The sequence below is a fragment of the Micropterus salmoides genome, unplaced genomic scaffold (assembly GCF_014851395.1).
Source record: "Micropterus salmoides isolate LMB-PRFRI ecotype aquatic unplaced genomic scaffold, ASM1485139v1 Ms_hic_scaffold_908, whole genome shotgun sequence".
Lineage (NCBI taxonomy): Eukaryota > Metazoa > Chordata > Actinopteri > Centrarchiformes > Centrarchidae > Micropterus > Micropterus salmoides.
Genome location: NW_024044691.1, coordinates 6,686 through 20,932, shown reverse-complemented (window position 1 = coordinate 20,932; position 14,247 = coordinate 6,686). Strand labels below are relative to the sequence as shown.

Here is a 14,247-nt window from a genome sequence, read left to right as displayed (position 1 = left end):
TGCAGTTAGCGTATAAATGCACATTTAGTTCACCGCAAACAGGACACACTTTTGATGAAGCGTTCAAACGTTGTCACATACTGTTTGAACAATGAATGTGTGAATAACTTGTCAGCTTGGGCTGCAACAAACAATTAGCTTCATCTTATTATATAACAATTGGCATTTATTTTGTCTATAAAATGTTAGACAACAAATGCCCGTCTTCAAATTGCTTGTTTTATTTGACTAACAGTTCAAACCCCTAACATAATGACTTCACTATACAGTACAACATAGACAAGCACAAAAACCTCACATTTTAGAGGATGGACCCAGCTAATGTGTTTGCAGAGCCAAATTAAGTTTCTTAAGTAGACAATCATGTAAAAAAAGAATCATTTATTTAGTTCAGTTTAGTTAAAAAAAGGCCTCTAAAACGACATTTGGTCCATCATGAGACACTTTAAACTCGCCGGACTGATGAAGCACTGGAACAACTGAAGATTTAACTTATGGCTAAATGAATAAATAATATAAAATTAAATGTTTTTCTGTCCTGCAGTACGAGTCAGTGGTTCATTCAGTTCATTCAAGTTAATTCAGACTATCTAAATTCAGTAGTATATTGCAGGTACAAGAATATCTGCTCCTTAACCTTTCAGTTTCATGTTTTGTGTAAATAAATGTGACCTCTTTCGAATCCCGTTAAAGGGAAACTCTTCATTTCCTCTCGCTCAGTATATTTGTAAACTGAGTGCACAAAGCACTTCAGCAGTTCATAAATCCTCAGATCCGTCGTGGACTGGATCATTTCTTGATGTGTTTTACGGCTTGTTGACGAGAACAGAGATAAAAAACCAGACGGGTGATAAACAAGCCCTGGAACAGGTGACATCAGCCTGCTGACCCGGTTCCCATCGCAACGGCAGATAGAGCAGGTAGCTCGCTGCTGTGCCTCTGGAGAGTCGAGGTGGTCCGTTATTTTCCACTCGGTAAACATTTTAATCCCCAGCATTCAGCAGCGGCGAGGGAAACAACTCGGTCTGTGTGGACTGAATTGATTAATGTGATCACATGAAAAAAAAACAAGCTAAGACTCTTAAGATTAAGAGAATATAATTATTATAATGACATACTTAGTTTGAAAGAGTATCAAGGTGTCTGCCTCAACATAAACTCACTTTGTATACATCAATACTTTTGTACCATAGGATACTCAGACTTAGAACTGCATTAAAGCTGGGTCGAGTACTTGAACATAAAACCCTGATCACCTGGCAGTTTTATTTACCGTCTAATGCCAAATGTGGCAAAAATTAAAACAGTTTTTTATTTTTATTTCTAATACCTCTACTCAGTTTTTTTGCGCATATTGAAAAGTGCATTCAGATAGATGGATGAAAGCGTACTTAGTGATCAGAAACACAGGGTAATACCTTTATTCATTAATGATATACACCATTTTTGAGATGCAGAGCTCAGAAACTTAAACATAAAATTAATCGGCAACTAATTTTTCAAGCAAATATTCACCATTTCCTTCTCATATGTGAAAGATGACATTTTATAGACTTAACGAATGATCCATCCATCCATCCATCGTCAACTACTTATCCTGCGTACAGGGTCGCGGGGGGCTGGAGCCAATCCCAGCTGACGGTTAGGGAGTCCATCGCAGTAATGAATGATCACTAATTGAAATAATCGTTAGTCAGCACCAGTGTGTGCATAAAGAAGACAACATTATATTTTCCATTTGCGCCTCTCCTGTTGTGTGTGTGTGTGTATGTTGCAATCTTCAGTGTCACATCTGTGTGTTATCAGTGTTTCATCTCAATTTATCCCAGCTGCTGTTGCACTGATGCACACACACGTCAGTGTACTGAACACATTTAGCCTGAAGCTTGTTTGTAATACTCATCATGACCTTTCTGAATCCCAAACTCAAGCTGCGACTCGCAAGGGAAAAGGAAGTATTCAGAAAGTGGGTTGAGATTTGGAAAAAGTTTTCTATTGTCCATTAAAATCACCTCCTAATGTCCTATATTCCCTAAAATACTCTCCTTAGTCATGAAGGCATGGACCCTTTCTTGTTACTGGGTTTTAATGTTGTCTTTTTTCGGGATCCGCAGCCCCAAACCACCTCCTCCTGATGGCGTCAAGTCCAACCCATCCAAACGCCACCGCGACCGGCTCAACGGCGAGCTGGACAAGCTCACCAGCCTGCTGCCCTTCACGGAGGACGTCAGGGCTCGGCTGGACAAGCTGTCGGTGCTCCGCCTCAGCGTCGGGTACCTGAAAGTGAAGAGCTACTTCCACGGTGAGTGTCGAAACTGTGGCGATGCATTACAACTAATCAATGCCTTCATTCATGACCATCGTGAGCACACTCAACCCTTCTCTTCTTCTGCTTCTAAATGTTGATGTCTAAATGTGTAATTTTTTGGACAGAGAGCTCTGCCACTTCATAAAGTCGAAAGTCTTTTTAGGAGGGAGGCAGCAGGTCTGACTCTGACTGTGGTCAAACAATTTTTCCTCTTGTCGTCCAATCCTGTAAGATGGCCGTCGTGACTTAAGTGATTTGGGTGCTTGTGCACACATGAGGCCGTCATGTTAAACAGCCATAACAGAGGTGCATGTCTGAAAATGGTAAAATATTTATATATATTTACGTTGATGTGGCAAACTTTTTAGCAAACAGTTGCTTTATTTACAAGTCCAGCTGTTATAGAGCAACATGAACCAGATTCAGATTTATTTCCAAGTACATTAAAGCCCCGTAAAGCCGAGGAGAGCTGCTGGTCCGTCACATTTTTTTTCACATTTAATGCATTGTTATTGTAAAAAAAGATATATTATAGCCGCTTTAATCCGTGTGGCATATCACAATGTCAGGACAACTGTATTTGTCTGAGTCAAAGTCTCAGTCAGCAGCAATATGGTATGAATGTTTGAGGAAAAAATCACCACACAAGAGAGTTGAAAGTTAGATTTTTAGTTATTAGTCATGTAGTTCTGTACAGTTTCCATTAGTAGTTCTTATGTATACTAGAAAACCAGTTTATGGAAACTAAACTACATTCAACCAATTAAAAACACTGCAGGTCTGTGAAAACTGTTTATTCTGAGCCTATTTTAACCCAGTTTAGTTCTACTGAGTGCCCTAAACAAGACGAAGAGACAAGGATACAAACATAACAGTGTCAAAACATCCTGCGCATGGTGGGCGTTTAGCTGAGAGATACTGCTCTAGCCTCAGTTTCACATTTGCCCGTTTGTGGCTGATACTGGAGGTAAATCGTTTGATGAAAACAGTTAAAGTGCAAATGTCTGACTTCAATCAAATTTTAAACATTCAAACTCATGCACACATTTTCATGAAGCGGCTTTCCAGTGTTTTGAGCAGAAAAAGCAACCAGAAGTTAGAAAGGACAGGTATCTGAGGTCAGATAAGACAGCACCAGAGGCAATACAAAAAACACAGTATTTTTCGGGAAATGGCTGAATAAGATAAATACAGTTTTTAATGTGGGAGGGTGTAAAATAAATACTTTCAAGTAACATTTGGGAACATTTGAATAACCAGAAAAAGCTTTGCATTCCCAGCCTACTGTAAATCTCTACAATTACTTAGAAGTACTAGAAAAAGAAATAATGATAGTTGTGGAAGGATTAGTTTTTTAAGAGCAAAAACTCTAACCTTTAAAAAAGACAAATCTCTCCACTGGGGGATCAGTACAGTATTTTAAAAAAGTGAATTCTGTCCTATTTCTGTCAGCATGGTGCAGGGAAACTTGCTCACTGAGGTTATCCCAGTTTCCAGAGAGCTTCCTCATATTGTTCTGCTGCCTCTTTTGAAAATAGCAGAGATTAGATCCAGACCGCCTGAAAAACAAGGTTCCTATTTACGGTAAAGGGAGGTGGGTGTGTGAGGCCACCCCCAGCTGAGAGGCTATATCAGTGCAGGACTGTGAAACTCAGCTCTTGGGGCTCACCATATCTTTGGAGACGACCCTTGAGGCATATTAGTGCACACCTGCTATGCACTGTGTGTTAAAATGCTAATGCACACATGAGTGTAATGTATACTGCACTGTGTGCTAAAATACTAATGCACACATGTATGTAATGTATACTGCACTGTGTGCTAAAATACTAATGCACACATGTATGTAATGTATACTGCACTGTGTGCTAAAATACTAATGCACACATGTATGTAATGTATACTGCACTGTGTGCTAAAATGCTAATGCACACATGAGTGTAATGTATACTGCACTGTGTGCTAAAATACTAATGCACACATGTATGTAATGTATACTGCACTGTGTGCTAAAATACTAATGCACACATGTATATAATGTATACTGCACTGTGTGCTAAAATGCTAATGCACACATGAGTGTAATGTATACTGCACTGTGTGCTACAATGCTAATGCACACATGAGTGTAATGTATACTGCACTGTGTGCTACAATGCTAATGCACACATGAGTGTAATGTATACTGCACTGTTTGCTAAAATGCTAATGCACACATGAGTGTAATGTATACTGCACTGTGTGCTACAATGCTAATGCACACATGAGTATAATGTATACTGCACTGTGTGTTAAAATGCTAATGCACACATGAGTGTAATGTATACTGCACTGTGTGCTAAAATACTAATGCACACATGAGTGTAATGTATACTGCACTGTGTGCTAAAATGCTAATGCACACATGAGTGTAATGTATACTGCACTGCGTGCTAAAATGCTAATGCACACATGTGTGTAATGTATACTGCTCTGTGTGCTAAAATGCTAATGCACACATGTATGTAATGTATACTGCACTGTGTGCTAAAATACTAATGCACACATGTATGTAATGTATACTGCACTGTGTGCTAAAATGCTAATGCACACATGTATGTAATGTATACTGCACTGTGTGCTAAAATACTAATGCACACATGTATGTAATGTATACTGCACTGTGTGCTAAAATGCTAATGCACACGAGTGTAATGTATACTGCACTGCGTGCTAAAATACTAATGCACACATGAGTGTAATGTATACTGCACTGCGTGCTAAAATGCTAATGCACACATGAGTGTAATGTATACTCCACTGCGTGCTAAAATGCTAATGCACACATGTATGTAATGTATACTGCACTGTGTGCTAAAATACTAATGCACACATGAGTGTAATGTATACTGCACTGTGTGCTAAAATACTAATGCACACATGAGTGTAATGTATACTGCACTGTGTGCTAAAATGCTAATGCACACATGTATGTAATGTATACTGCACTGCGTGCTAAAATACTAATGCACACATGAGTGTAATGTATACTGCACTGCGTGCTAAAATACTAATGCACACATGAGTGTAATGTATACTGCACTGTGTGCTAAAATGCTAATGCACACATGTGTGTAATGTATACTGCACTGTGTGCTAAAATGCTAATGCACACGAGTGTAATGTATACTGCTCTGTGTGCTAAAATGCTAATGCACACGAGTGTAATGTATACTGCACTGTGTGCTAAAATGCTAATGCACACGAGTGTAATGTATACTGCTCTGTGTGCTAAAATGCTAATGCACACGAGTGTAATGTATACTGCACTGTGTGCTAAAATGCTAATGCACACGAGTGTAATGTATACTGCACTGTGTGCTAAAATACTAATGCACACATGAGTGTAATGTATACTGCACTGTATGCTAAAATGCTAATGCACACATGTATGTAATGTATACTGCACTGTGTGCTAAAATACTAATGCACACATGTGTGTAATGTATACTGCACTGTGTGCTAAAATGCTAATGCACACATGAGTGTAATGTATACTGCACTGTGTGCTAAAATGCTAATGCACACGAGTGTAATGTATACTGCACTGTGTGCTAAAATACTAATGCACACATGAGTGTAATGTATACTGCACTGTGTGCTAAAATGCTAATGCACACATGTATGTAATGTATACTGCACTGTGTGCTAAAATGCTAATGCACACATGTGTGTAATGTATACTGCACTGTGTGCTTAAATGCTAATGCACACATGTATGTAATGTATACTGTACTGTGTGCTAAAATGCTAATGCACACATGTGTGTAATGTATACTGTACTGTGCTAAAATGCTAATGCACACATGAGTGTAATGTATACTGCACTGTGCTAAAATGCTAATGCACACATGAGTGTAATGTATACTGCACTGTGTGCTAAAATACTAATGCACATATGTATATAATGTATACTGCTCTGTATGCTAAAATGCTAATGCACACATGTATGTAATGTATACTGCACTGTGTGCTAAAATGCTAATGCACACATGAGTGTAATGTATACTGCACTGTGTGCTAAGATGCTAATGCACAAATGAGTGTAATGTATACTGCTCTGTGTGCTAAAATGCTAATGCACACATGAGTGTAATGTATACTGCTCTGTGTGTTAAAATGCTAATGCACACATGTGTGTAATGTATACTGCACTGTGTGCTAAAATACTAATGCACACATGAGTGTAATGTATACTGCTCTGTGTGCTAAAATGCTAATGCACACATGTATGTAATGTATACTGCTCTGTGTGCTAAAATGCTAATGCACACATGTATGTAATGTATACTGCACTGTGTGCTAAAATGCTAATGCACACATGTATGTAATGTATACTGCACTGTGTGTTAAAATGCTAATGCACACATGAGTGTAATGTATACTGCACTGTGTGCTAAAATGCTAATGCACACATGTATGTAATGTATACTGCACTGTGTGCTAAAATGCTAATGCACACATGTATGTAATGTATACTGCACTGTGTGCTAAAATGCTAATGCACACATGTATGTAATGTATACTACACTGTGTGCTAAAATGCTAATGCACACATGTATGTAATGTATACTGCACTGTGTGTTAAAATGCTAATGCACACATGAGTGTAATGTATACTGCTCTGTGTGCTAAAATGCTAATGCACACATGAGTGTAATGTATACTGCTCTGTGTGCTAAAATGCTAATGCACACATGAGTGTAATGTATACTGCACTGTGTGCTAAAATGCTAATGCACACATGAGTGTAATGTATACTGCACTGTGTGCTAAAATACTAATGCACACATGAGTGTAATGTATACTGCACTGTGTGTTAAAATGCTAATGCACACATGAGTGTAATGTATACTGCACTGTGTGCTAAAATACTAATGCACACATGAGTGTAATGTATACTGCTCTGTGTGTTAAAATGCTAATGCACACATGAGTGTAATGTATACTGCTCTGTGTGCTAAAATACTAATGCACACATGAGTGTAATGTATACTGCACTGTGTGCTAAAATGCTAATGCACACATGAGTGTAATGTATGTGTGCATGTAAGTAAATAACAGTGGGGAAATTTATCTAACTGTGCAATACAAAATTGAGGTACTTCACTTTAGTATTTCCATTTTATGCTGCTTTATACTTCTACTCCACCGCATATCAGAGGGAAATATTGTACTTTTGATAACTTTTAGTTACTAGTTACTTTTTACAGATTTAGATGAATAGAAAATACAGGTAATATCCAGCCACAATCAACTAATAAATTATGAGGTATTTTCATAGATTAAGATAATCACAGTATATAAAGTAGATAAAATGAGCTCCACCTTTACCAGCTACAGCATTAGTGATGCTTACAGATTAATCCATCCATAATTATGATATCATATGAGATTTATTGTTCTGAAAAGGGCCTTTCTGCATAGTGAGTACTTTTGGTTGTGTGTTTTGATGCTCACACTGATGTGCTTTACTTTTGGATTCAGGACTTATTCTTGTAATGGAGTATTTCTACATAGTGGTATTGGTGCAGGGAAAACTATATGAATATCAGTGTTCATTTATTCATTATAATAAGTTCTAGTCTCTTTGCCTGTCTGAGGCACAGCAGCCTTCAGCGTTGATAGACTGGTACGAGATTAGATAGTGCTGTGGGCGGGACACTGAGCGACAGACAGGGAGGCGGCTGCGTCAGAACCAAAGTAGCACCTTTAAAAAGTAATTTAACCCTTACCTTTCTATTATTTTATCTCCCAACACAAGATCATCAGAGCACAGATCCAACAGACACATCTAGTGAGGAGGTCATGTATCACCAATCCTGAATAATAAAATAATAAAACTACAGTAGCGTTCACTTTATTGGCTGGAGAATGAGGACTTAATTGCTGGAATCAATGGGAGTTTTTATTCTGAAAGAGAGTTTAGGCTGCAAAATGAGCCGCTGGCGAGTAATCGATGAGTCATTTGGATTGACTAACAAGCCTATCAACCTCCTGCAGACATGTTACAGTCTATTTGTGCTCCGAGCGGTAAAAACTTATTGCCTCTTTTAAATTGTGTATCTGTAGAAACCGTGCGTTCTTTACTTTTCTCATCAAAACAAAGGAGAGTTTCAGTCTTCCTTTTCCAACGGCCTCGACATGGTGCCAAAGGAGACAGATACCAGGACCTGTTGCTTTGTAGTCATACATTATTTGGCAGTGTTGGTCACTTAGTGTCAGTCGAACAAATGCGTTTGGAGGCAGCGCCAGGAGTCTGGTTACTTTCCAGCTACGCTGTCAGTGTGCGTTCCAGCAGCTTCCCTCAGCGCTTTTAATTTTAAAAGAAAACCAGAGGGGAGAGAGAGTTTCAGATTTATTAACTCACGAACATGTCGACATTGGTATGCAGTACAAGCACTGCTGAAGTTAAAATTTTTTCTGGCGCTGGCACAGGAAGACGACGTCCTCCGTTTTTTAATCCCGCCTATAAGAAGCTCTGATAAGTCGGTTGTTTTTCAAACAGACCTCAGCACAAGAGAAGGATCACTGAAAAATTGGAGATGTGGACAGCGAATCAGAGGTCTAGAACCAGGCTAGAGTGAGGCAGGAATAAGATAAACTTGAATTATCTTGAATCTGACTAACCTGGAGACATACACAGAGTAGAAATACTGCACTGTACATACTGAATAAACTAATATACTAAATGAGGTGGGCAGAGATTTATGTTTTCATAATAGCTATCGAGAACACACACATACATAAACTTCTTCCCTCACCCCATTTCTTGGCCACTGATCCGTCACCCTTCCTTTCACCGAACCCCACCCATTTCCTGTGGCGGCCCCTGCAGCACCCCGGGGCCCCTTTCCCCTCCAACTGTTTGGCCTTTTCCTCAACGGCTCCTACGTCTGAAGTTCACAGCTCCTCCACCTCAAACAAACGCTGCAGGAGTCCAGCTTGTTGTTACAGCGGGAAGGCCTGTTCGCACGGCAGACCTGCAGCAGGACAACTCTGGGCTTTATGCATTCATGAAACTCTCCGAGACACACACACACACACACACACTCACTGAGAGATCCTCCTAATTTATCTTCCTGCTTCAAAAGGTTATGCATGCACCAGCCTTCATTTGAAGTGCATTGTGGTGCATGTGATTACCCACATTTGAGGCTTTAAAAAAAGAAAAAGTATTAAAAAGTCCTCATTACTGTTGTTTTTGAGGTTTTTACTTTTTCATTATGTAATGACGAGTCTGTTTGTCCACCTTTTAGATGAATCCAAAGAGCAATGTGGGCTCTGTCTGCTTTACTGAAACCAGGTGTCCCTTAATTTCCTGGTACCTTTTTATGACTCTTTATTATCTTTTATAGTTTTGCCAATTTCATTAGCATTTCTCTGCTGTGTGTCTTGCCCTTGATGTCATTTTATAGAGTATAGTCTGCTGCTGTTTGAAAGTTTTCTATCTTTCTTGACACTTTTCCTGTCATAGTGTGATGTATTTCCTGTTGAAATAGACATTGCAAGGTGGTTTGTAAGTGTGAATGTCTTTGTCAATGTGTGTGACAGGATATATGTCAGGCTGGTATAAGTTCCAGCTGAGTAATACAGTTTTTTTACAATCACTTTGGCACTAATTACTAGGGCTGTGTATCGTTTAAAATTTTACGATACCAGTTCCAAAAGCAGTACCCTTAAAGTGATACCGATACCAATAGAGTACTTCATTCGATACCTTGCATAAAATGCCACCAGTTGAAGCCATTGTAGTTTATTGTTAGCCTATTATTATTTTTATTGTTATTATGGACAAGCAAGGTGATCTGTTTTCTTTTTTTCTTGTTTCAAATTACTGTTGCATAAAAGTACTGGGAAATCAGATCCTCCTCATCCTAATTAGGTCATCTATCTATCTGTCTATCTATCTGTCTATCTATCTGTCTGTCTATCTATCTATCTATCTATCTATCTATCTGTCTGTCTGTCTGTCTGTCTGTCTGTCTGTCTGTCTGTCTAAAGAACATTTGTCTTTCATAACGTGATGTTTTCCCGTTGAAATAGACATCACAAGGTGCATTACTCATAGATGTGAATGTGTTAGCTTTAGACTCTCCAGAGTGTATGTCTCTTTCTTTCTTTGCTTCTCTCTCTAATTGTGATTATAAATCCTTTAGATTAAAGATTAAACATAAAAGTTTATAAAGTACTTAAACAGTCAAATTAAAGGTAGACATCAAAGTCAGGAGATGATTAAAAGCGGAGGGGGCACCACAAGATAAAAGGACAAGGACAGAGGGTAAAAATACTAGTGAAAACTATAAAATAAAAGATATGTAAAAGCAAGTCTATAAAATTAAGTTTTACAAGGTGATTTTTAAAAGGTAATACTGATACTGATGCAACACAGCTGCTCAAGTCTAGGTTTTTATGTTAAATTGAGTGTGTTTAACATAAGAAATGAGTTGGCTGATTCCTCTGACTGAATGAATGTAACTGCTAGTGGAAAGACTGAATTTTGGACAAAAGGCATTACAAAACTGTATTTTGGTTTAATATGGATCTGGTTTATCTGTTTATCGGTGCTTCAATTTATATCTGAGCTTCCAAGTCCTTCCATAGTGTTTTCTGTCACTGCCACGTAGGGTGACCTAATGGCTTAAATTAAGGATGAATATAATTATGCAGCATTTATGCAAAAAAATACATTCACATGACGGTGGTCGCCTCACAGCAAGAAGGTCGTGGCTTCAAACCTTTGTTGTTGTGTGGAGTTTGCATGTTGTCTGCACGGGTTCTCTCCAGGCGGCGTCCAAAGACATGCGGACTAGGTTAATTGGTGAGCGATGGATGAATGGACATTGATGAGACATTTAAAAGGTTTTGATTGTTGACGTGGTTTTTGTGTGAATTTGTGTTTCAGGAAAAAAAAATTTGATTTCCATACCTGTCTTTTTTTAAATTGGTGGAATAGCCATTACAGTTTATCCCAAAATCTAAAGTGACATCTTAAACTTGCTTGTTTCGTCTGAGCCAACATTCCCAAACTCAAAAGATACTTAATTTACAATAATAGAAAAGAGAGGAAAGCTGTAAATTCTCACATTTCAGAGGCTGAAGTCGCCTTTTTCACTTGTTAAATAATTTCTAAAACAATTACTCGATTATCAAAATTGTTGCAGATTATTTTTCTAAAAATGAATAAATAGTTTCAAGCTATTTGTTGTGGTTCCCCAAATTCCTACGCAGGTCGTACTTCGCATAAGTTGAAATGTTTGAGTTGGTATGAACAGTTTAGATTTGTGTACCGGTGTTTTCTGGGAGAGTAAAAAAGAACATCACTCATTTTGCTATTGGGCCTCTTATCCCAGTTTGGAAACCAGTGATCGATCGATCGATAGCGAACATACTTTTATTCTTCTCTCAATTGTCTGCATTTTGTTTGATAATTCTCCACTTTAACTGACAAGCGGCAAGGCGGGAAGTGACTTTGATATTCTTGGCCCTTGAGCCTAGACTGTATATATTTCCAACACTTGCATATTTTCATTGCAGAAGTACAACATTTTGGCAAACCCAAAATTTAGATTGCCACATAGATGTTGATTCATAGCTTTAAGTCTTAACACTAGACTAAAAAGTATATGTAGCCTAATGGGTAGCAGCTGAGATAGAAAGCTCTGTGTCTTCATTTCCCAGAGCACTGACATGAACGCATCCTTTGTTAGCTGCTCGGTGAAGCCGTCCACAGGCTGGTAACACTGCACTGTGCTGCTGTGTGTGGCCACTGTGCCGTCAAGACGCTGATGGCAGCAGAAGTTTCTCAATTAGATTATTCTTCATGTGGAATTCGGATGAACCACAAGACCTCCAAGGCTGGGAAAGCCTGGTGTTTGCCAACAAAGACATGCTTCCCCCGCTGTCATTAACACACAGGCCTACCTTTTTATCCATGTTCATGAGAAACGCATACATCACCAAACTACGAGAGTACAATAGGACCTCTAAATGGATGGATGGATACCTGCCAAAGTGGCCAAACTTTCAAATCACACCCACTTAAAAGTACCGACATACAAAATCCCAGACGTAGTTGTTGATTGTAGCACTAAAACATATTTGCACCTAGTGATAAAATGTTTTTAGCACATAAACAGTTCATTAAGAGTTATAAAAACAGCAGAACAAAGCATCATCGGTTAAATGTGTCAAGACTAAAGACCTAGTAATACATTAGCTGCACAGTCTTAACAAACGGCTAGCCTGGCTTCCAACATTTCTGATTTTCTTCAGTAATTCAGGTCGATTTGTTGTTGCACTAATTACTGTCTCTAAGAGCTTTGTACAGTAGGCTGAGTTAAGGATGGGAATGTCATCTTCCTTTTTGGTTGGTACAAAACAGTTTCACCATCTCTCTTCTATGTACGCTGCATTAAGGGATGTTTTGTCATCAGACTGGAGTCGGAAAGGGAGTCTCCTGAAACAGACATAAAGACATTCATAGCTTCACAAACAGACAGCGTGTCTGTGGCCGTGGTGAATCCCTCATTGTGATTGCGGCGTTACCGAGTCACAGTCTGTCTGACGGTGAATTTCCCAGCATGCCTCACCCGTGAACAAAGATGACCCAGGAGTATAAAGGCTCATGGGAAAGCCAGGCCGTCGCGTCGTTCCAGCAGGATGTGGCTGAGAAAGGAACGCTCTGTGTCCGTCCTCTCGTCCCTGTCTCTCCCCCTGGGCCGAGCTGCAGGACCAGGCGGACGGGCCGATGGGAAACGCCCGGGGGTTTGATCCCATGGCTGAAGCTCACAACACCGGCATTGTTGAACACATTTTCTGAACCAGACCTTCATCATCTTCAGACACAGCTGTTTTTATCTGCAGTGCGTCTGCCTGTCTTGTCTTTTTTTGTTTCTTTCTTATCCGTTTGACTAAATAAAGTTAAACTTAGAAATAGAAATGTAAATGCAGTCATACACTTAATATGTTCTGTTATTGTTCATATACTGTATATAAAGACAAACCCATGGATGGATTACTGAAAGGGCCTATACCGCACAGTCCCCAGGGGCCCAAGGGCCCAAGGGGTGACAAGGTCCGTGGTCCAGAGCCTCTGTTTGAAGTGACTGTTAACATTTCTTGTTGAAAAGTCTTTCAAAAGACCACAAAGAGACACAAAATGACTACAGAGACACACAAAAACATCCACAAGATGCAAAACAAGTTCAAAAAGGCCACATTGAGACAAAATACAACCACAAAGACACACTAAATGTCCACAAACGTCCACAAGACACAAAACGAGTTTGACAAGGCCACAATGGGACAAAAATCTACCACAAAGACACATAAAAAATATCCACAATGAGACAAAAAACAGCCACAAAGACACACTAAATGTCCACAAACGTCCACAAGACACAAAACGAGTTCAACAAGGCCACAGTGGGACAATAAAACAACCACAAAATGACCACAGAAAGATGCAAAACTGCCACATAAAGAGGTGTCACAACCACAAAGACACACTAAATGTCCACAAATGTCCACGAGGTGCAAAAAGGATCATGGGGTCATGTTCATCTGTGGCAAAACAATATGCTGTTGATAATTCCTATATTACACCGTATATTTCTATATATCTGTATCTTTCAATAATAAACAATAGTTTCAAAGTTAAAGCACACAATGCAGGAGTCTAAGTCTTGTTTTCTGAACGGAAGACAGTACTGCTTTCTTTTCTGAAGTTTGTCCTTTCTGCTGTGTCCTTTGTGTGGGAGGAGTTGTTTACATGGCTGACAACGGATACAGAAAGTTTTAGCACACCTGAGAGGCGGTGGTAATGACAGGTGAGAAAGTGAAGGACAGCGTATTTCACGAGTAACGAGTAAAATGCCACTGCCTGCGCGATCCTTTCT

The 14,247-nt window shown here is 39.2% G+C and overlaps 1 protein-coding gene across 1 annotated transcript; it reads left to right on the top strand.

Moving 5' to 3' along the window:
* Positions 1 to 2,037: 2,037 nt before the first annotated feature.
* On the top strand, positions 2,038 to 2,636 carry LOC119896301 (aryl hydrocarbon receptor-like). Its single transcript, XM_038709747.1, has one exon. The coding sequence runs from the start codon at positions 2,053 to 2,055 to the stop codon at positions 2,404 to 2,406; it is 354 nt and encodes a 117-aa protein (XP_038565675.1). The 5' UTR covers positions 2,038 to 2,052; the 3' UTR covers positions 2,407 to 2,636.
* Positions 2,637 to 14,247: the final 11,611 nt, after the last annotated feature.